The sequence below is a fragment of the Megalopta genalis genome, chromosome 2 (assembly GCF_051020955.1).
Source record: "Megalopta genalis isolate 19385.01 chromosome 2, iyMegGena1_principal, whole genome shotgun sequence".
Classification (NCBI taxonomy): Eukaryota; Metazoa; Arthropoda; class Insecta; order Hymenoptera; family Halictidae; genus Megalopta; species Megalopta genalis.
The window spans coordinates 1671417-1695817 of record NC_135014.1 but is presented as its reverse complement, the minus strand read 5'-3'; the positions used below and the strand labels follow the sequence as shown (position 1 = coordinate 1695817).

The 24401-nt window shown below is 33.6% G+C and overlaps 5 protein-coding genes across 7 annotated transcripts; 3 read left to right on the top strand and 2 right to left on the bottom strand.

Moving 5' to 3' along the window:
- Positions 1-8940: 8940 nt before the first annotated feature.
- On the top strand, positions 8941-12709 carry ZC3H3 (zinc finger CCCH domain-containing protein 3). 2 transcript variants are annotated; one of them, XM_033475734.2, is made up of 7 exons: positions 8941-9168; positions 9802-10828; positions 10904-10992; positions 11068-11248; positions 11452-11610; positions 11681-11876; positions 11982-12709. In XM_033475734.2, the coding sequence occupies exons 1-7, from the start codon at positions 9129-9131 to the stop codon at positions 12429-12431; spliced, it is 2142 nt and encodes a 713-aa protein (XP_033331625.2). In that variant the 5' UTR covers positions 8941-9128; the 3' UTR covers positions 12432-12709. The 2 variants fall into 2 exon arrangements, with proteins under 2 accessions (XP_033331625.2, XP_033331626.2); XM_033475735.2 differs by having other exon boundaries at positions 9644-10828.
- A 109-nt stretch (positions 12710-12818) lies between these two features.
- Positions 12819-14996, bottom strand: LOC117223463 (LETM1 domain-containing protein 1). The gene is made up of 3 exons (XM_033475736.2): positions 13711-14996; positions 13445-13594; positions 12819-13088 (listed from the first exon to the last, which is right to left on the bottom strand). The coding sequence occupies exons 1-3, from the start codon at positions 14404-14406 to the stop codon at positions 12909-12911; spliced, it is 1026 nt and encodes a 341-aa protein (XP_033331627.2). The 5' UTR covers positions 14407-14996; the 3' UTR covers positions 12819-12908.
- A 264-nt stretch (positions 14997-15260) lies between these two features.
- oxt (Xylosyltransferase oxt) lies at positions 15261-20964 on the bottom strand. The gene is made up of 7 exons (XM_076528675.1): positions 20197-20964; positions 19633-20105; positions 18585-18727; positions 18334-18500; positions 17881-18262; positions 16855-17804; positions 15261-16774 (listed from the first exon to the last, which is right to left on the bottom strand). The coding sequence occupies exons 1-7, from the start codon at positions 20365-20367 to the stop codon at positions 16316-16318; spliced, it is 2745 nt and encodes a 914-aa protein (XP_076384790.1). The 5' UTR covers positions 20368-20964; the 3' UTR covers positions 15261-16315.
- Positions 20965-21668: 704 nt separating this feature from the next.
- RpS27A (ribosomal protein S27A) lies at positions 21669-24379 on the top strand. The gene is made up of 4 exons (XM_033475683.2): positions 21669-21788; positions 23668-23788; positions 23847-24064; positions 24186-24379. The coding sequence occupies exons 2-4, from the start codon at positions 23686-23688 to the stop codon at positions 24333-24335; spliced, it is 471 nt and encodes a 156-aa protein (XP_033331574.1). The 5' UTR covers positions 21669-21788; positions 23668-23685; the 3' UTR covers positions 24336-24379.
- Positions 21703-23529, top strand: Ip259 (NSA2 ribosome biogenesis factor-like IP259). Of its 2 annotated transcripts, none has more exons than XM_033475681.2 (2): positions 21703-21788; positions 22607-23529. In XM_033475681.2, exon 2 carries the CDS (start codon positions 22660-22662, stop codon positions 23437-23439), a length of 780 nt encoding a protein of 259 aa, XP_033331572.1. In that variant the 5' UTR covers positions 21703-21788; positions 22607-22659; the 3' UTR covers positions 23440-23529. The 2 variants fall into 2 exon arrangements, with proteins under 2 accessions (XP_033331572.1, XP_033331573.1); XM_033475682.2 differs by lacking the exon at positions 21703-21788 and adding an exon at positions 21805-22320.
- Positions 24380-24401: the final 22 nt, after the last annotated feature.

Below are 24401 nucleotides of genomic sequence, written 5' to 3'. Positions count from 1 at the left end.
GCGGCTCGCGAGGCTCGAATAATCGTGTCTCCTATTCCCAAATTGTCCGTATCTGTTCAGAAGCCGAGGAACAATCCGAGAGAATTTACTGAAAAACTATGAAACTTGTAGAACTTATACAAAAGTGTCCCAAAAATGTCTTGGAAATGGGTGATTCCTCAGGTAATTTGAAATAACTTTTTCCTTAGCGAAAATGTTCCACGAGGCTTCGTTTACGAGTTATCAACGAAAAACAGTGACCAATGAGGGATCGCGCACGGCTGACGTCCCGCCCTCGTGACTACTACTGCTGCGTCAGACGGCAAGCGCGACGCGGCATTGGCCGCGAGGGCGGAGCGCCGGCCGCGCTCGCTCTCCGATTGGTCAGTGTTCGTTCGTTAATAACTCGCGAACGAAGCCTCGGAGAACATTTTCGTAAAGGAGAAAGTTGCTTCAAATGATCTCAGGAATCAGCCCTTTCCGGGGCTGTTGATTATGTTAACATAATCATAGGACATCCTGTACAATATTAAGAATAATACTTGTTCCGTGTCGCTGAGATATTACAATATAATCGGCGTAATTTGTCGACGATCCGAGATCGAGCTCGATTGGAATGCCGCGCCGAATAGATTTTACGTAACCCTCCTCGATCGCGATAACGGATAAGTTTTTCAAATATTATTGCCCGGTCGCGGATTACCGTGGATTCGTAAAAACAGCGACGCGCGAATCCATAACCTGATAGAAGAAGACTTTTCGCCAAATCAATCAAACCAAATTAAATGTTATCGTTATCAACGGCGCGAGTTTCCGGCGTTATCGATCGCGAGAGCCGGAGCTCGTTCAAAGATCAACGTCGATCGACGACACGATACCTTTCCTGTTCGAGGGGGGGCTGCGGCGCCCTTCACCCCACCCAACGTTGTTTGCTCGGTTTCGTTTCCGCGATTACATTATTTTCGATCGTCGCGTGAACGCCGATCGTAGATAAAACGCGTCTCTCTTATCCTCGAAGCCACGGAAAAGCGATCCAGAACTCGGCCGGCCGGTGCCTGAATGATGGTTCTACGGCGAAGGTCGAAGCAACCTGTTCCACAGAGGGATTTTTCAATAAAACCAGAAGAAACACGTGAGGCCGACTCGCTCGCAAACCAGTTCCACCGTCGATTAACCGAATTCGTCTCGAATTCGTCTCGGTTAAATTGGCCCCCGGAGAAGCGCCGATTGTCCACGGGCCAAAAAAATCGAACTTAATCGAACGTAATCGATGTTCGACGGACCTGCGATGCTTCTTAACCAGTTTGTGTCTGACGAGTGTACAGTAATGTCTCTCTAATTGACCCTCGCTCAGATTGTGCAGAGAAATGAGCAATTTTGGAAGAGGAGACACGGTTATTCGAGCCTGGCGTCTCTCGCTTTTATGATCGTTGACGATCGTTAACTATAGAAACGAATCAGAAGGCACGATTAATCGTACAATAAACTTCCCAAATTGTCCATTTTCGTTTCTAAACTGAGCGCCAATTAGGGAGAATTCGCCGCATCCCCTTTTCTCCGCATCGCTGTCCTAAAAACCTATCGAATATTTACTTGAATATTGGAATATTTATTATTACTATTTATTTGAATATTTATTTGAATATTGGAATATTGATTATTACTATTTATTTGAATATTTACTTGACTATTGGAATATTTATTATTACTATTTATATGAATATTTGAATTATCGAATATTTTTTCATCGATCAGGCAGTGATTAAAAATTATTCTCCATAATTGTTAACAAAAAAAAGAAAAAGAAAAACGTAACGATCCGCGACTATTGCATAGACCGCGAGCAGCCTCGACGACGGACGCTCGAACTTTCGAGCAAAATAAAGTAGCTCCGTCGAGATTGCATAATTGCTCTTGAATAACTATCCGCGATAATGTCGTGTGTCAATGAGACGTCGACGGAAGAGAGAGAGAGAGAGAGAGAGAGAGAGAGAGAGAGACCTTGACCGTAAAATCGCCGATGGCGTCCGTCCCGGCGATCCCTGCGTTTGACACGGTAATACAGCCTCCCCCGCGGGGAGGGTGAGGGGGTGGAGGAGGAGTAGAATGAGGAAATGTTAAGCAGCTTGTCCCCGAATTAAAGAGCAGGTGAAAAAAAAAGAAAAAAGAAAAAGGGAGCACAGGAAACCCGGACCGAAACTTGCAAATTATGGTTCGCCGGCGGGGGTGGAGCTTGTCCGGTCAAGGGGGCGAGGTCGAACAGACTGTAAATTCAGGTTCCCGAGTAGCCGGGGGCTACTTTGCGATGCAACGAGCAATGCATAATTTCGCTGATCGCCTACAAAGAACTGGCGACCCTTTGCTCGTAAACAAATTTCGGCGGGGAGAGCGCGATGCTGCGGGACAGATTCTCGGCACCGCGAAACTTTCCTAATTGAAACTTTATACAGTTCCCGGCGCGGCGTCGCGCTCGAAAAAAAAGAGGCTGAGGCAGGCCAGCCGAAAGGGTAGCGGTGCCGGAACTTTCGAAATGCTATTCAACGGTGAATCGCGCGGGGCCCGATGGAAATGTCGCCGCCGCGACGGCAACTCGGTCCGCCGGATCCGTCGAATCTTGATTTGTTTGTCGCCGACGCTGCTGGAAAAAGGAAAAAAATAAAAGAGAACATTTCGATTCCGAACGAAGCAATTTTTGCGTCAGCGGCGACGGATCGGGGCCCCTGCGCGAGCGCGCGGGGACTTACGCGCCCCTTCGAAAGTATTCGAACGCTTATGGGAAAATTTGTAAATATTTGGGAAATCGTTGTAATTTCTTCGATTCATTTCAAAGTTAATTGCGTTAAATTGTGACTTATATTAACTTATATTATTATATTAAAATGTTAAATTATATAATATAGTATAATATATAATAAATAATATAATATAATGTATTGAATAATAATTTCCTATCGGTTTCCCAAATTTACACATTTTTCCGTAAATATTCTAATATATATATATATATATATATATATATATATATATATATATATATATATATATATATATATATATATTTACATTCTAACAAAAAATAACGTCAATTTTATAAAAGAAAATTAAATTTTCTTCTCGACAATATATACACCGCGTTTTGTAATTACTTTTTGGACTAATTTCGGCATCCATTTTATTATTTCGTTTTATATATAGTATAAAAAATATAATATATTAGTATAGTATAGTATAATAGTATAATATAGTATAATATAGTATAATATATTAGTATAGTATAGTATAATAGTATAATATAGTATAATATATTAGTATAGTATAGTATAATAGTATAATATAGTATAATAATATATAGTATATATTATATACTATTATATAATATAATAGTATAATATAGTATAATAAATTAGTATAGTATAGTATAATATTTTACTCGGCATACGTTTTCAATTTCTCTTCCTCGAAATCGCCATCTTAAAAATTCTTTAGAAAATTTGCCAATAAATTCTACACAATTCTCAACAAATTCTACCCAAAACGATCCGCAGTCGAACGCATCGCACGACTCAAAGCCGCAACTCTTATTTCGTCCACGAATCGCGTTCGGTTTACAGAATTATTGTTGTTCGAGATGATGCGCGTAAACAGAATAATAATGTAACGATTTAATCCCTTATCTGTTTATTGTGCCACCGATGCGAGCTTATCGTATCCTTTGACAAGCTGGTCGCTGAAAGAAGCGAAAGCAACACGATGTTATACGTGTTATACAACCATTTGTTAACATTACGCGAGCAATATACGGTACAAATAAAAAAAGAAAAAGAAATTATATCGTCGTCTCTTCAATTCAATCTTATCGTGTCAAATATTAATTTGCCGATATTTAACGCTAAATCTGCCGAGCATTAAAAATGACCAACGCGCATTTACGTAGACTCAGCGCTATGTATTTTTATCATAACGTCTGCTCCGATTAAGAAATTTATATTATTTATTTATTCGATTCCAGCGAGAGTATTCCATAATTTCAACAATATTAAAACGGAAGATGTAACACCGACGACGCTGACCGTTGCGGTAGGTTTAACGTTCAAGAGGATTTTATCCCCACTATACAGGGTGTCCCAAAAATGTCTCGCAATCTAAAAGTGGCGGGTTCCTCAGGTCATTCGAAGCAACTTTTTCCTTTACAAAAATGTTCTCCGAGGCACCGTTAACGAGTTATCAACGAAAAACAGTGACCAATGAGAGGCGAGCTCAGCTGGCGCAAGGCGGCCGAACCAATGAGCGGAACCGGGCTTCGTGCGCTGGTTGCCTGGACCGTCTCGCGTCAGCCGTACTCGATTCTTATTGGTCACTGTTTTTCGTTAATAACTCGTTACCGGTGCCTCGGAGAACATTTTTGTAAAGGAAGAAGTTGCTTCGAATGATCCGAGGAACCCGCCATTTCCGGATTGCGAGACATTTTTGGGACACTCTGTATCTGTTCGTCCAGACAAACTATACAATAAAAATGCTACAATAATCTAACAAATGCTTATTCATAATCCAACATTCGTATATCCAAAGGAAGCTTAACAACATTCTAGAAGAAGTGATTTGGTTTGACACGATAGTAGCTCAAACATGTTAACTGTTCTACGTTTCATCGAAGAAACGGAAATTCAATTTGCTTCTATTATTGTGAAAGTTGTTTCGTGAAAATCGAGTTTTTTAATATGACAACCAGGTTTTAGGATTTTTAATAGTCAATGTGTCGATTTCGTCTGAACTGAAGCCCTTCACGAGCATCTCTTCGGGAGGACGTTGTTCGGAATATGGGAAAATCCATGACCGCCGAACTTCGCCTAGTTTTGGAGAACAAAAAGAATTCGTTATTTTAATTATTCTCCTCGGTAGGGACGCTTTAAAACGAGACGAAGGCTATACGTACAGGATGACCGAAAAATGTCTCGCAATCCAAAAGTGGCGGGTTCCTCGGGTCATTCGAAGCAACTTTCTCCTTTACAAAAATGTTCTCCGAGGCACCGTTAACGAGTTATCAACGAAAAACCGTGACCAATGAGAGGCGAGCTCAGCTGGCGCGAGACGACCGAGCCAATGAGCGGAACTGGGCTTCGCGCGCTGGTTGGCTGGACCGCCTCGCGTCAGCCGTACTCGATTCTTATTGGTCACTGTTTCTCGTTAATATCTCGTTAACGGTGCCTCGGAGAACAATTTTGTAAAGGAAGAAGTTGCTTCAAATGATGCGAGGAACCCGCCATTTCCGGATTGCGAGACATTTTTGGGACAACCTGTATAATTCAGGATCGAGTAGAATCTAAGCAAATTGTTGTCGGCTAGAAACTTTCCTCCGAAGATACCTTTCCTGGTCGTCGGCCGGTTCTCTTGAAAACAGAGACACACGGCTTTGGGAACGTTCGAGAAACAGGCCGAACGATGTCGTCGACGGACGCGCACGCTGTTATCTCGTCTCACCACTGACGACACTTGATTACAAACAAGCCGCGAACCACGGACCCCTGGCGCGCAATAACAGCTTAATTGTGCAGTCGCCGGCGATGTTTGCGAAACGACAGTTTATTTCTATCAATCGAGCACTGTGTGCCGAAGTGGGAGGAAAAATCTGGCGTGAATTACGTTGTCGAACCGGACGGCCCGTCATCGCGGGCCGATGATAAATCGTCGACGCGTAAGGCAAACCGTGGCCGAGCGAAAGCTCGGTTCGTTATTTTGGATGATTAATGCGTGTCAATTCGATCGCCGCGACAACGGGAGAGCCCTTACAAGGCAACGTCCGCGTCCGGATTCCTTACCCTGTCCTCTCCTTTTCCGTGGGAACTCCGCGTCCCTTTGTGCGGCGAAGGTCGAAGCAAGATATCTACGATGATGTCAGCCTTCGAGAGCAACCGATTCGGCGAAGCAGCCACGTTCCTGCCCAATGAACCTTCCTATCTGTTGGAAACTATGTGTACGACGTCTCGATTTGTACGAATCTTTTTAATATCGGATCACGAGAATTTTCGAAAATTTTTGACTGGATCGATTGTACGAGATTTTCAAAAATTATAGTACCTCCGGCAAACGAAGGGTTCCTGAGGTCATTCGTAGCAACTTTTTCCTTTACAAAAATATTCTCCGAGGCATCGTTCACGAGTTATTCGCGAAAAAACACTAACCAATGAGAGGCGCCAACTAGCGCACGGAGCCCAGTCGCGCTCATTGGCTCGGCCGCCTCGCGTCAGCCGAGCTCGCCTCTCATTGTTCGATGATTTTTCGTTGATAGCTCCTAAACGAAGCCGCGGATTGCATTTTCGCCGAGGAAGAAGTTGCCTCGAATGATCTCAGGAACGATTCCCCGGAAGCACCATAATTTTAGGACACCTTGTAGGCAGGTCACTCTGCGCACAATAAACAACGCAGCGCGCCGCGTTGCACGGCGAGCGGCCGAATCGAAGACACAAGATCTCACGTTCCCCTGAAATTACAGCGCAAAACGATTGGCGCCGCTTTTATTCAATTCACGCTGGACGGAACTCTTGACGGAGTGGTCGAGTTACCGTCCGATTGCAGTTACTACAAATTAATTGGCAGAAGTCGTTGCCCGGGAATGTCCGTGGTTCAATTGGCGGGAACATCCAAGATCGAGTTGCGTAACGGATAATTGAGACGTGTCCTTCTGGAGGGATCCGCGCGTTACATTCTAAACGGGCGTTCTCGCTGCCGTCGCGATTTGCGATCGAAGTGTTTTCGTTTCTCGGCGGGCAACCGATTGCGTGGAGCCGCCAACACGGTCGCCAGGCCGCCGGCTGAACGTAAAATTCCTGCGCGCATACGCCGCTTCGTCTAATCGCGGTGCCCGATAATTATAATAAGCGCGACATTACGAAATTGTTGCGACCCCCTATCCGCTGGGGTTCTCCGGTTATCGTTGACCTCCAATAAATTATCGCCGGGAAAATGCTTAGGCAAACGCGTGTAAACATTGCGCTCGACGTCTGGCTGGCGAGATAAAAATCTGGATCTGTCGTCGTGCAAGGAAGGTTATGATGCGCGTTAGGTTATGATACGGTGTTGCATAGCCGCGAGGACCAGAAGAGCGAAATACATAAATCGCTTGATCGTTAGCTCGCGTGCACCGCGAGTGGCCGACACAAGTTATATTGCATGGACTGGCACCGACATAATCGCAGACACAAATACCACTTTCTTCGAACGTACGATGCAGTTTGATGGTCTAATTACGACCACTCGCTTCGCTCGCGCAAATCTGTTGCGTCAATTTATTCCGACTGTAGCTGGAAAGTGCGTTGAAACGGCAGAAATATGCATCTAACGAACAAGCAGCAATTTTTATTTGCCGATTTTTATTTGGGAAGTACGATTATGGACAATCGCGGGGAACAATTTGGCAATTTGTTGGACGGAAGAGAAGTCTTGCGTGTCGTATGGCACTTGCTTTGTTTTCGCTACTTCTTTTATGGGCATTAGCTTGTGCATCGTAGAGAAAAATGTGGTAATTAGTCAATGTTTATAGTTATGTTAATATATATATTGTAACTTTCAAGTAAAAGTTCTAATCGAATTTTTGTAATTTTCTTCGTCACGAGCAACAGTTCCTAATTTTTAGGAACTTTAGAAACTTCGAAACGCATATGTGTAACGACTGCGATTAGTCGAAATAATTTTTCGGAATATTAATTACTGTTTCAAAAGTTTTTCTGTACCTCGAGTTCCGTTAGCTATTTTTATTCGAACATTGGATCGTGAAACGGACGAGAGAGTACTGGAAGTACTGGAAAACGAGTTTTGTTTCTTCTTGTAAAACTGAATTGCATCGAATGATTTTTAAGTTAATTGTAAGAATTAAATAAGTATTAATATAATTAAGTATTATTATTAATATAATTATTATTATTAATATATTTAATTAAATTATTTAATTAATAAATAATAAATTATTAAATATATTATAAATATAAATAATAAATTATTATTATTAATATATAATTAAGTAAGTATTTTTCTTTTCCTGTCTTATTCTTGTTTTACCATTAAACGTAATCAAATATGTTATTATACCATTGGATGATGCTCGATGATGAAATGAATCGGATGCAACTTATTTCCAATTGACATCGTTGCATCATATCTCTTTCGGAGTAATCGTTCAACAATTAGGGCCTTAATTTGTCGTTTATTAATCAAAAATTGGTACTCCTTCGATCGGAGAGGCCTGTGATTTATATACTAATATATATAATATAATATAATAATATAGTATATGTATAATATAGAACTAATGTTTCCTTAATTAGTGTTTTTGTTCTGATTTCGTTTTGTTCCGTATTGTACCCAATGCGAGCGGCAGTGGCGCCTCTTGTGGAGGAAAACAGAAGCTTAATTCGATGTTCGTACAGCGCCAATTGGACTCGTGGCAAAACGCTCAAACTGTTAGCTAAAATCGAATGTCGGTAATTTGGCTAACAGTTTGAGCGTTTTGCCACGAGTCCAATTGGCGCTGAACGGACATCGAACGAAGCTTCGAGGTATCGCCGCAAAGAGCGCCACCTGTCATAAATGGCGCTATTTTTAAATGTTCAGGTTTCTATTCTTTTATCTTGAGTTCCATTAGTTATATGTAATAACAAATTATATAGTAAAATCGCTAATAAAAGAAATCATTATCAATATCAGGTACCGAGAAATAAATAAGGTAATTGCTGAAGAAGATCGCGGAGATCTTGGATCTGTGGAACATATTTGAATCGTTGAAGTTTATTATCATCGTTCGAGGCACAGAAATTAATGTTTAAGTAACGAAACGTTGAAGTACGCTTTGCAATAAAAGTTCAAATCGAAAACTGCCGCCATTCAATCATAATAAAACGTGATTTCGCTATCGCACACATGTGGTGTTAATGTAGCCGACTTTGAATACGATTGGTGTGCGGTTTAGTTTGTTTCTATAACAGTAGGAGTAGGAAACACATATGGGGAGGTATATTTTAACCGTGCAATTGCTTTCAGGCTTTCAGCACAATTTGGTCGAGAAATTGTTGCATCAGAAAGACTTTATTTTTCGTGTTCCTTCTTTTATTAATTTCATTGTTGTGTTCACTTAAAGACGCAGTATCGAGCGATCGAATATGGATCAAAGTTTATTGAATCAAATCCAGTATTTGACATGTAAGTTTTAAATTCCGAACGGTCATTTTAATGTTATACACAATGAAATACAAATCCTCTCACATGTTCTAAATGTGTCGTACAGGATAGTTATAGAACTAAATGTTTATGAAATTTATTACGGTGAACTTGCTAAAATATAATACATACGAAACTATAATACATACTTTAAGCACAAGATACACTGATATTTATCTTTGCAGTGATTTATATATTTTAATTGTACAATGTACATGGGACAAAATAATTTGTTTATAGTAATAATGTAGTAAACTGATTATTTTCAATGAATAATACACAAGCATCGATATTTTTATTATTCTAAACAATTTTCTTATTTAAAATAATATTATAACGAAATATATACTGATTATTTGTTTCTCATTTAGTTGCTTCACACATTTTATTAAAACATATTTCTATGAAATAATTGCATTTGTTGATAAATGAAATACTATATTTATATGTTTTTTAGGATTATTTATATGAGGAAAAAGTATTCCAAACAAAAGTTACATAGTGCTAAGGAAGCTCGCAATAAAAGATGCGACACCAAGTGTCAAGAAATTGCGTTCTAATTACTTCTTTCGCTTAGATTCAAATTTTGCAGTAAAATAATGTTGTCTATTTCAGGTTTAATAAAACATCATAAGCAGGAATCATTAGATAAATCTTACAACACAAATGAAAGTCTTCCGAATCAAAACTCAGGTCTTGAAAACTCTTTTAAGTGTACAAATTTACTTCAGAAATGTGAGCCGCCTTCTAAAACTTCCGCTAGTTCTTCGTATAATGAAGTGACAACTACTAATATATACATTAATCCGAACTTTAAACCACAAAAGTCTTCTATACATATCAATCCAAGGTTACAGGAAAAGTCTTCGGTACATGTCAATCCAAGATTACAGGAAAAATCTTTAATACATGTTAATCCAAGATTACAGAGAAAGTCTTTAATACATGTCAATCCAAGATTACAAGAAAAGTCTTTAGTACATGTCAACCCAAAAATGATGAGAACTGTTATTAATTCTAATGAAAATGTGGAAAATAATTCCATAAAATTAACATCAAATATTAAAGATAACTTTTTGCAGAAGCAAAATTCTATAAAGAAATCAGTGTATGTAAATCCAAAATTAATTAAAAAATTATCTTCCTCGATACATGCTAAACCAGTTGAACAGAAAGAAACAGTAACACAGAGTATTAGCTATCCTGCCTGTTCGAGATTAAAATTTGTTAAAAATGTAAATTCTGTGAAACCTATTATTAATCCTAAAAAAAATAATTCTAATATTGTACTTCTGTCTAAAAGAAAACTTATACGCGTAAAACGAAATTCAAAAAAGTCTTTAAATACATTTCAAACGGAAATTCAAAAATATAGAAGATCTTTAAATTTGTTAAAGAATACTAAAACGCCGTCACAGAAAGTTCTAAAAACAAAAACAATAAGTACTTCATCACAATCAATTAGGACAGATATAGATTCTACAAAATCTCCAATTATGAAGCCACAATCAATTAGCAAAGATATAAATTCTATAAAATCTCCATTTATAAAACCTAAAATAAATAAATATAGAATAGATAGAACTATACCAAAAAATATTGGTATCAAAGATCATTCAAACCAAACTCGGAAAATAGTCACGTATGTACATTATCTGATGAGTATAATGTGACAGTATTAAATTGTAGGCTACAAATAACAGTTTAATAATTGTAGGAATAAAAAAATGGAATTAATTACAATTGGAGGAATCGTCTACAAGTCTTCTAAAAATCAATTAGTACGTAAAAGCTATGGAATAAAAAGTAAGCAATAATTTATTGATATTATTTACTGCATAAAGATATACGAGTGTATACAAATTTTTTATTTTATTACAGAAAAACAAACAAATATAAAAAATGATAAATTTATTGTGGCAACAAATGGAAAAAAATTATGTAGGATAAGGCCTTTAAAAGAATTGTTAGGAAATTCAAAACTGAAAGTACTTCATAAAACTGCTGGAACAAAACTTTTGTCCAATTTGTCTCAGAAGAATAGCTATAAAACTAATGTTAGGTATACAACACTTTATGTACAAGGTGACCCTGAAAAATACGTACACTCACAAACTAAGCCTCAAATGAAACAAAGTTATTTTTTTCATATTTTTTCATGAGAAATCATGCCCACAAACACGCGTTTCAGGGACATCCTATATATTACTCTAAAATACATACTATAAAAGTGACATTAACACGAAAATACATTTTTAATTATAGCAATAAAGTTAAACAGAGAAGCATACAAATATTACGTAACAAAATGCAGAAAAACAATCAACCATGTTTAATATTCCAACGATTTGGATATTGTTCTAATCATGAAAAAGGAACTTGTCTAAAACGCCATGATGAAAAACAAATTTCTCTTTGTAAAAAGTAAATTTACTGCGTGTTTATAGCATTATACAGAAACTGTACTTAACACTCAATTGTAAAATATTTTCAGATTTCTCCAAGGCAATTGTTTACTAGATAAATGTCCATTGTCTCATAATGTAGGTCCTGAAAAAATGCCGACTTGTAAATATTTTTTAGAAGGTTGTTGTACAAGGGATGGATGTCCTTATCGTCATATTAAAGTTTCTTCTAATACCCCGATCTGCAGAGAATTTTTGCAAGGATATTGTGCTAAAGGTCAAGAGGTAATATCAGTATTTTTTTGTATTATTATTTATAAAAACTGCGTCTGACACAATAGTAAAATATAACAATAAATTTAAGATCAATGAAAGTTGTTCCTTTTACAGTGCAAACAACGTCATGAAAATCTATGTCCAGAATTTGAGAAAATGGAGAAGTGCAATAAAGGTAAGCATTGTCCTTACCCTCATAAATCACAAACAACTTTAACAAAACAAAATCATATAAAACGAAAGTACAATTTGCGTAATGAACAAATAACGCGTCCGAATTTGAACGATAATATGTCTTCTTCTAATAATGAAAACAGACTCAGATACTATGAACAAACAGATACTGTTGCTGATAAAAATTTTAATAAAAAAAGAGATGGTCTTATGAAAAAGTTAAAACTTATGAAAGTTACAGCTCAGTCTGATACTGTAATAGAAATACATGATGATATTGTAAATTCAGACTCAAATCTTGAGAATTCCACAACGGAAGATATTTCCGATATTAAAGTAATAAAACGGCCACCGATCGGCATTCTACCTGCCTATATACCTATTGGTTGATATAGACGATAACGCTATGCGTAACAATTTTTTGATATTTTTTAAATCTTTCTGTGTAAATACAATTACTTTCTTTACTTCTATTTACATATCACGTTTAGAATTTTCATTATGAGTAAAATTTATATTTCGTAGTTGACGCAAGATTGAATTTTGTACCATACTGTATCTAGGTATATACAAAAATCAAGGACTTATATTTTATGACATGTATATACTTACGTAAATGAAAAAATGTGTATACTTGCTAAAATGAAAGTATTTTATCTTTATATAAAGTGTTATTTTTTTTATGAATTCAAACCCAATGTCACCTTCATTCCCATTCCAAATTTCTGTAAAACTTTGACACTATAAAATATTATGTCTACAGTGTAATACAAAATAGAAATTTTATCATTCATTTATTCATCATAAATACTATATTTTCCCACAACACGTACATATAATATTACAAAATCATGCATACATGTCGCATCATCCATATATAAGTTTCCAATTAGAAGGATGATTATATGCCAATAATATTGGGCAATGTAATAGTAAAGATATTGTATTTTCATTAACAGTATTTGATACTTCGAGCCATTGTGTAAGCCATTTTTGCATACTTTCTGTTGACATAGTTTCAGGATTAACACCTCTAAAGATAAGTGCCTAAAAGAATAGATAATTTATATACAATGTGATCAAAGTATGTGCTATAAACATTTCATAGGGTGATTTTATAATGCAAAGTAAGGCGAAAGTAAGAATAATAAAATTGTGATTTGACCTTTTATAAGTATCACGAGATGAAAACCATGCAAAAGACAGAGATGTAAATAATGCACAATCGTTAATAAATTTCAATTGTTACTAATATGAAAACAAAACTGAAATCGTTGTATTGTTATTCTTGATCTCTATTTCACTATGTAATGATTCTAGTACAATGTATAAAACTATAGTTAAGTATATGTTATAAGTAAAAAATATATTAGAAATGTAAAGCATAATTTTAGTGTGCATACCCAACGTATTGCATCTACTGATAATTTTGTGACACCTCCTTCTCTTTGTATGGTATCATCCATTTGTTTTATGAACATGCCTCTTTCAATTAATTTTTTTTTTTTAAAAAGTCTCCAAGTAGATATGTCATGTATGATAAGCAATTCTTTCTAAAATATGATTCAGAATTGTTACATTACTCATAATATTATCAGATCATTATTAATATGAACATATTGTTCTAAAAGTCTGGATAGTATTAATTAAATGTATATCTTCAACATACTATATGTTTGCTTTTAAGATTCTTTAATGCATATGGTCGACCAGCAAATAATTCAGTACAGGCAATAATATTTCGCACTGATGGATGTGTGCCACTGCCAAGACATGCAATGACATCATTCCATTTTATTCGCAATGATTTATCTTTAATAGTGCGTAATTCTGTCTGCATGCACCTAAATAATGGCCTGTTATGTTTTAGTCGCTTTTTCTGATCTAGCATCGTAAAATTAAGTTTTTGTTCTGCACTCCAGTAATGGGAAGTGAGAAGATGTCTTGGAAAATAATATATCAGAGGAAATATGACATAATTTGTAAAAGGCACAGCTGCAACTAGTAAAACAGGACACATCTTTTGTAAGTCGTTGCCCATTGTGTGTGTTAATTTTAGCTCTTCTGTTGTTAAACTTTTACTTGATTTATGTATCAAAGTGATATATGTTTTAAATTCTCTTATAAATTCTGTGGTGCCTACACGAAACATACGATACACCTTCATTGTTTCAGGAAAGTTCTTCTCTAATATGCGATCAAAATTTTTAATATAATCTATGTATCTATTAAACCAATATGTTCTTATATTGGAAATTCGGTTTTTCTCTTTGCCTTTCCATTTCACTTCATTATGACATCTACGTATACAAAATAACGTACACTGATTTTGATAAATAAATCTTTGGTAGAATAATTTGTACATTTTCACGTCTTTGTTTTTATCACATAAAACGTGGTTATGTTCTCTTATTATTTAATTCTCCTTTAATTTATAGTAGATTAAACACATTTATAAAACAATTATAAACTACTTTATAGTATGCATTATCACTATCATTCTTCTTTAAGGTTAATAAACAAGATCACAGCAAAGTATAACATATATACATTAAAGTATTTCTGAAAGGAATTTTGATTGTAATTCGTCCAATTTTAAATGGTAAATACGATAATCCATAATTCTTCGAGTATTGTTGATATATGTAAATTACTAATAGATTTGGTTCCGAAATTTTTATTAGGAATATGGTTGCACGTTTTGGTAGGAATTTTTTATATGATTCAATAAAAGTTTTATCATATGATTTACACAGTAGATATTTTCGTGGAAAAATTTCTGTTCGTTTCCGTTTCCATAGAGCGTAGAAGTGCTTTGTCCACAAAATGCGCGAATATTTTTAAAAGATAGAACTATGGACATGTTTCAAATTCTTACCACTTGTATTAACTGGTACTAACCAGTCCTAATTCGATCGAGAAACAAAACTAATTTATCGTCAATTTTTCTGCAAAGGTTTCTTCTACATTACCTACAATTTTCTAATTTAATAATGTAATCAAAGTAGGAAAAAATAGCGTATGTAAATCGGAACCTCATAACAAGATGAATGTTTTTTTATAAAAAATCGCAAAAAAATGTTGCAATATTTATCTCATTGTTTTGCGCCAAAAACTATCAGCTTTTTCAAATACATAATATGAATATTTGTCTAAAAGAATAAGAATAGAATAGAAATAAGTTACATTCCGATCAGTTTTGAATAGAAAAATAATGAATTAATGTTGTATCCAATTTATTGTACAATGTATACAATACACTTGTATATGCTGTATGATCGTAAAAGTACATAAAATTTCATCATTCCTTTTAATTTGGAAGAATGAATGTACATACAAGGGAAGAGAAACGAAATTCGTACCATAATCGTGTATTAACTAAAACTGTATTCTAGGCGGACAATAAATATTTCTGCGAAACAAAATAAATAAGCAACAAACTATTATTGGCATATAATACTGTATCATTAAATCTCAAACTTAAAAATCAGTTGTTTATATTTTATTATAATATATACATGCTATTATTCGTGGAATTAAAATTTTTCTAATACTGAATAAAATTGAAGGCACATGTAACAATGTTTTGTATAAATATAATATAAATTCGGTAAATACACTTCGAAACTATAATTGCAATTAATATTACATAGCACATTATTATTAACAAACAGTGTGTCTCCACCAAATATATAAAAGTTGATTATATACTTAGCTGTGACACATAGAATAATACAGGTAATGTTGTCATAAGCAAAATTTACATAAATTTTTATATTGAATAAAAAGTATACGTAACCTTGATAAAAAAGAAAACAAAATTTTATATTGCAGTTGAATTTTTTGACATAGTGTGATTGTATATCTCTCTCTACTTGGAAATATATTAAAACTCGAAATCAATGTCTGTATCCTTAAAACGCGTGTTAGTACAGATAATACTGTAAAAACCAGGTATTGTACGTTCTGTAATTTATAAACGCAAAAACGATTAATGAAAATACCTTTCCATTGCGTCGAAATGAACTGAAATATAATCAATACACAAAGGAAAGTGAAAAAAATTATCTTTGTTATAGAAGAAGAGTTCTTTAATTTTATGGATGTAATATACTTTTGAAATATTCTTATAAATACGTATATATATATATATAGTATTTACTTGATATAAAAATATCTAAAAAAATTGTTAACCTTATGCGTATTTAGTAGGTTTCATGTTAAAGTTTAAAAGTGTTGAAAATGGCACATATTTAAAAAACTAATTGATACTTTTAACATAAGTTACTGATATCAGCCTTTGAATCTGGGCTCAATGAGCTCCAATAAGTGTTAATACACTTCTGCACTTTTAGTTCAGAAATAGTGACATCATTAGCATTACATATTTTGTCAATTTCATAGTGTTCCTGTACTAATTTGTCTATCCATTGATCCAAATTAGAATTGACGTTATCTTCATCACCGGTTCTATATGGGGTTCGTTCGTGAAAATTTACAGAATGCAATAAATGTGACCACTTTTTGTTCATATCTTCAGTGACATCATAGTTATCACCGGGTGCATTATTTACTATTTTAGCTCTTTCTGGGTCAATTCTTTTGTTCTTCCAATATCCCAAAGGAGTTACCAAAAAATTCACTTTTGCTACTGACATGGTGTCAGTAACTAAAAGTAAACTCCATGTACCCACAACCAGGTGTTCGCTGAACTGTGGTTTAACATACCCTGTCTGAAAACAAATAATATATTAATTATTCGTAAAGAAAAACTTTTAGTAAAAAATTTCGATAAAAAGAATGATATAATTACTAATGTCATTTCTTCAACTTGTACATAATTAATATCTGCTAATCGTCCATATGGATCTACCCATAGTATTGATAGATTTTGCGGCGTTGTCAATCCCGAATCAAATTCATACAAGAAAATTGGGTATGAGTATGGTCCTATACTTCCGACTAAATTTCTAAACGTTTTTTCCTTTTGATCATAATCAGTGTTAACTGATAAACTTTGTATTTTTCCTAACCATTCTTTGCTAGTAGAAAAATTACGCCTTAAATACGCCAGAGCTTCTACTTTTTCCACGTGTTTTTGTTGAACTAATGACTGCTTCATTATAGCTTCTGCATGAATTAATATACCAACATATTGGTTTTGCTTAAAATAAGCAGTTGTTTCTAACAAATGTATCTCGTCGTAGTTTATTTTCAGTTTTTTAAAAACCAATCTGGCTAAAGAATTTGAAATAGTTAGTTGCGCATCATCGGTCAAAGGACTCAAATCTGCTGCATGATATAAACTTTGCCAGTATGCATCATAGCCTTTAGCTATAACGGTTTCATTAGTTTTCTCAGGGTACAACCATTCTTCCACTCTGTCTATAATTCTCTGATCGATAATAGACTCAAATTTCCGAGCAAAAAATAAGTTCCGATCTATAGTATTTCGGATTCTGCTGAAATCTTCAAGCTTGAAATCATTCGGACTACAACCGCACCAGTCAACTACAGCCTTATACTGACATTTACAACCTAACTTTCTTTTCCAGTTAGTAACATGTAAATTGTTATCTATATATGTATTGCAAAACCTGGAATTCCGTAAAACTGTATGAAAGAAGGATTCAGCAGGAAGTAAAGTGTATTTGAACACTTTTAATAAATCAGTCACTAATGTATCTGGAGTTGGACTAGCAACATATTCCACAAAATCTCTGCTTAAAGCTACCCAATCGCTACCACCATCTATCTGAATACCTAAAACAGATGTTTATTGTTATTTAAATTATATTTTACGAATAATTTTAACAGCAAACGGAACATAATAATTTACCGTTTGGTACTTTTCTATCACCTATTCTCCACATACGAGTTTCACATTCTACAAAAGTTTTATCTAAACCTTGTTTAGTAATAAAACGTTGAACTTCTCTTCCATGTGATTTTACAAAATTCATGCCTTTGTTCAAACTCAGAAACTGAACTAGTTGTGCATTACTTTTTATAGGAAAGTCAGATTCTGAGAGATTCACAAGAAAATCCCAATGATGTTGATGCGCGAGCATTTGTTCTGCAGACTTCAGAAGAGTTGTTAACAGGCTTGCACCACCCCAAATGCTCGCATGTCGTAATCCTTCTCCGGTTGCTACTTTAATATTGTTTGTTTTACAAGACCTTTCCACTTCTAGCATCTCTCTATAGAGATAATCTTGTCGCTAGAAAGTTACATTAAACATTATAATTATATCAACACTTACTGAATTAAGAAGCAGAATTATCTAATTACCGCGTCAACATGAATATAAAATAAATGTGAAGGATGATAAAGAATATTAATGAGGCGTTTAACTTGCCGACTCGCTCTGCCGTTTACTGTTAGTAAATAAGCTATTCGAATAGGTTTTTCATTTTCACTTTCTGTACTTGCATTTCTAGCTTCCTGTGCTTTAAATCCTATTAATAAAGAAATAATATTGTATACATATTTGCCGATTTTAAAAGTTATAAACGTTTCAACTGATTTGTTTGGGTTCTTACTTTGAATTCCAGTCCAAAACACATTAATTGTTAAATATCCACCACAGGAATATTTGGGATTACCAGGACACTTCATATTACAACTAGAATCTGGTAATCGTTTTAATTGTGGTGGTTTTTCCATTCCACAGAAACATTCGACACTGAAAATAAACATTAATGAATTATGTCTAAAAACCTATGAAAGGTATATAATTTTAAGGGAATATATATATATATATATATAGCGTTAATTTATCCCTCTTTAACTCAAATTTTTTAAGTAAAAATAGAATGTATTTAGTAATTAATGCTATGAGCATTCTATAATTTGAAGACATAATGGAACATTAAAAAAAATTATGTTCCAAAATGCCATTTCATATCTAAAAATATGTAATGTGTACTTATTAGTACACATTAGTACACATTGAAAACAATACATCATATATCCCTTAAAATCATAAAGTTTTGATCAACAAACACTATTTATATTATTTGTAACTAAGAAGTTATTGCAGGAGATCATCTTTAGTACCTTATCCTTTAATTATCTCAAATTATGAAATAGCGTTTTATGAGTCTCATGAGCATAAAGATGTGTTTTATATATTTGAATTCCATTGAATCCCTTTTGTATAAAAGAAAGATTTATTGGTCTAAAAAGAATAAAATAAGAAAAATAAATCATTTCAAAAAATATTTTCAATATACTACATACACATATATTTAAATACACAAATTTTGTAGTTTAAAAAACGATTAAAATATATTTATTATAAATTATGTAATTGTATTTGAATATGTAGTAATTTTTAGGAAACTTCAGAAATTAAAATTCAGGTAATTCCTATGTTATACTTAAGCCTTTTGTCATGTGTTAAATGATCGCACATTATTATCATAAATACTTTTGCCTTACTGAATAATATTATATAAAAAGTATTACACTAAAGTTATATTTACTTTTTTTATCGAAAAAATAACTTTTTGTTCAGTAATCTGACATATATTGGTCACAGATAATTCGACTCACAATAATATCAATGTTAAAATTAATTGTACTTACGAGTATTCTGTACCAGCGTACAAGTATCCTGATTGCAAACATAAGAAAGCACAACGATCTGGAGAATTGTTCCCTTTAAAAACATGATAATAACCAGTAAGTAGACGTAATGCTTTGTCATCTTTGAAACATCCTAAACTGACAGGTTTCTCTACAAATCCTGGAGAGTGATGACATAGAGACTGTATTCTTTCTGGATATAATAATCCTTGTTGATTAAGGCACGTCACATTGACAATGCGCTGTTTGCATGTTTGACTTTGTGCACGTGTTACAGCACTCACTGCTTCTCTGCCATTAAATTCACAAGACGGTAGAAAGTTTAATGATTTATGATCTAATTTTATTCTAGTAGTTTGGTTTCGCTGAGATTGTAAGACCTTATTCCCATTAATTTGCTTATCGGGTGGAAGCTTCAATTGACGTAAACCTTTTGGTAATCCTTCATCTTCTTCGGATTGAGATACATCATCCTGTACAATAATATTAAGAACCATTAATGTTTTCACAGTTACCAACAATATTTAAATTGCAAACAATAAAAAAAAAACAACTGGGACTTACTTCTCCTGAAGATAATCGACTAGATTTTCGATTTCGAATCTCCAAACCAAAAAATGTATGTGCTAAATAAATTTGTATACACAGCACAGTAATACCAAATAGAAAAAGTATTCGATATTTTCGTAAACAACTAGACGATCTACTTATCGAATGGTTCTTTGTTATAACCATTTTTATTGCTCTAATTCATGACAAATGTGGTCTTTAAATTTTACATAATTTCATAATTGTCATAACCAAAAACAAAGGCAATTTTTCATGAGAGTTCGAAGGAACATGTTCTACTCATGCATTCGATGTTACACGTAATATTACATTCACTGATGCATAGTTTGTATGTACATTTTTTTTTTATGTACAAGTCTGATATAACAATATGTAATTCATGTAATGAATTAATGGAACGTGTAAGTTTGAGTTCATTACAATACTTAGTAAATATTCATTGCTATTGCCGACACGTATTGCATGTATGTGTCACATGTTTAAGTAAACGAGAATGGATGGTTATCCAAATATCACAAAAATAATTATATGAGCAGTCATTATTTGAACGGATAACATTTATTACTACTACATATGCATGTAAAATTCAATAAGCCTCTATTCTATCACAAAACAGTGAGATGACACTATAGCTATATATGTATGCATGTACATAGTATGTAACAGTTGTGTTATGTCACTCGATGTTAAATTTTATTTTATACTTTATGTATCAAATTTAGATAAAATAGTCTTCGTTTTTTTTTTTGAAAAACAGAAGGAAAATTAATTTATACGAAAATACATAATACTACATAAAATGTTTCAAAATAATGGATCAACTAATTCTTTTTCATCATGTCTTCTGAGTAGATACAATGTACGTAATAGGTGGTGACAGTTACTGATGGTGGAATTAATTAATTGAATCTCACAGGAAAATAGAGAAAAATATTAATTATTTATTTTAATTAAACATCGTTATTGAATTCTTATTTCAATGGTTTCAAATTATTTACTACGATCAACTATAAAAAAATTTCTGACCCATCAAGAACTAATTTTTACCTTGTACGATATCCAAAATGTAGAATACATATTTTAATTATTAATACGCATAAACACTCTGTGCTTTTAAGTTTATTCAATTATGGGCGCTAGGTGCGATAACATTGCAATACTATTTAAATACTTCTCAAATTGTCTTGCTCAAAATACTTGCACTTAATCCTTCACTATTTTGTATTTTGGCGGGTTTCATTTCTCACGTGCAATGTAGTTCCTCGCGCTCTCGCATTAATTTGGTAATAACAATGGCTATCAGAAGTGAGGACCATCAACCAATCAACGAAAAGAGTAGGAAAAGTATATTCTACTAAGCAAATCTGTTTTGTAAATCTAAAAGAAAATATCTTTCAAGAACATAAAGATGATGTACATAACAAAATGATCACTTTGTCATTACTGTTCTATCGCGTCAATTTAGGGTACATTTTGTTTTCACTTCTCGAACACTAGATGGCACTAATTATTTGTTGAGTTTTCATCATCTTTATACGTAACTCTAGGTTCTGATTTCCTTTCGCAAGTTGGAAGCAAAGTGGAAGGTATGTTGAGTTGGAGGTTTTTAAATATTACGTTAATTTGATAATAGTTTTTTGATATATTTTTACTGATTTAGATGTAACAATTTTTTTAAATATATTTGTACGTATTTTTAAGTATTATACCAATCTGCTTTAATGTATATAGAGCAGAACGGAATCGAACACATGGCATGTTGCAACAACATGTTTTTCGCCGCCTTTTAATAAAGTTGCGTTGATAACGAAAGAAGAACGTTAACACTTTTTCAATGTTATAATACTATACATTTTCTTTACGAAAAGTAAATTTGATCTTGCCATAAATATTGGGAACAAATAATTTTGTAGCATATTTTACGTTGATATGAAGTGCATTTATTAATTATAATATGCATTAATGTTTGTCTAGATTACAATATTACAAAATATCTAGATAAAAGTGTTGGTATGAGTTTTATTGTACGAAATATGCGATCATTGCAATTGATCGAAACGTTGTTGTCGGATATATGATATAAAGTGCTTTTGTTTTAACATAACAAAATACAAGTAGGTAGGTACATTTAATATTTTTGGAGTTTCTATTTCATTTAATAATCAATATATGTATAAATTCAGTTTTTTCTATACACAATGTATAATATGTTTGGCTTAAAATGATCTTCATGGAACAAATTTAGATGTAGAATCACCTTTTATTTGGAAACATGCGTAGGGTAAAACAATAATTATTTTTTTTTATATTATATACTTGCATGTATAACATGTACAGGTAGGTTTTTATGAATCATTATATCCAATATAGTGACATTTTGTAGATCAATTCTTCTCATTTTCAGAATATTAGAATTGAAGAAATAATTCATTTTGCAAAGAAGGAACATCATTCACAATGCCACAGAACGAATATATTGAAAGGCATCGTAAATTATACGGTCGCCGGTTGGATTATGAAGAAAGGAAGAGGAAAAGAGAAGCTCGTGAACCCCATAAACGGGCAGAACGTGCTCGTACTCTACGTGGGATAAAAGCAAAGATATTTAATAAAGAAAGACGAAATGAAAAGATTCAAATGAAAAAGAAAATCAAATCTCACATGGAACAGAAAGTGAAGAAAGACTCGAGAAAGGTGTCAGATGGAGCATTACCAGTATATTTATTGGATCGTGATGTTAAGAAAGATGCAAAGGTATTATCAAATATGATAAAACAGAAACGCAAAGAAAAAGTTGGTAAATGGGATGTTCCAATTCCTAAAGTTAAAACACAGTCAGAGTCTGAAGTTTTTAAAATATTGAGGAGTGGAAAAACCAAACGTAAATCATGGAAAAGAATGGTGACAAAAGTAACATTTGTTGGTGAAAACTTCACAAGGAAGCCACCAAAGTTTGAAAGATTTATCAGACCAATGGCGTTACGTTTTAAAAAAGCACACGTAACTCATCCTGAATTGAAAGCTACATTTTGCATACCAATTATTGGAGTAAAGAAAAATCCATCTTCCACTATGTACACAAGTTTAGGTGTTATAACCAAAGGAACAATAATTGAAGTAAACATATCAGAATTGGGATTGGTAACACAGTCCGGGAAAGTAGTTTGGGGAAAGTATGCACAAGTCACAAATAATCCTGAAAATGATGGTTGTATTAATGCTGTATTGCTTGTGTAAAATGACACCATTAAATTATGATTATTGTAATGTGATTGTTCTGTACAGATAAAAACCATTTATAATAAAAGCTACATTCGACCATAAAAACATTTTGCCTAATTATTTCATTACACATTTAAAACAATATTATTTAGAGTAATTTATATTTATATAATTGTATAAATTTTTAAATCTTGTTTTGTGAAAGACTGAGATTATATAAAGTTGTGTAATTTTTTTTTGCAGTTCCACATTGCCTTCAATATGCAGATTTTCGTAAAAACACTCACTGGGAAGACCATCACCTTAGAGGTTGAGGCTTCTGATACGATAGAAAATGTTAAAGCTAAGATTCAAGACAAGGAAGGTAATAATATCAAATATATTTACATTTAATGTATTTACTAATAAAAATATCATTGCAGGTATTCCGCCAGATCAGCAAAGATTGATCTTTGCTGGTAAACAGCTAGAAGATGGTAGAACCCTTTCAGATTACAATATCCAGAAAGAATCTACTTTACATTTGGTATTACGTCTGAGAGGTGGAGCTAAGAAACGCAAGAAGAAGAATTACTCCACTCCAAAAAAAATCAAGCATAAGAAAAAGAAGGTTAAACTTGCAGTACTCAAATTCTACAAGGTATATAAATGTTACTCATAAATCTAATTTGACCAATTATTCCATATGATATTGTCTTAAATTAAAGACACGAAAGAATATCCCTTTTTAAAAAATGCTTGAAAAATGCTTTATTGTTCAGGTGGATGAGAACGGAAAAATTCACCGATTAAGGAGGGAATGCCCCATGGAACAATGCGGTGCAGGAGTGTTCATGGCAGCAATGGAAGATCGTCATTACTGTGGAAAATGTGGTTACACTCTTGTTTTCAATAAGCCGGAAGATAAATGAATTGAAAGCTTGTACCTTCATTAAAACAATTTTATAAGTATAAATATTCTATTTGTTATTTTCTTT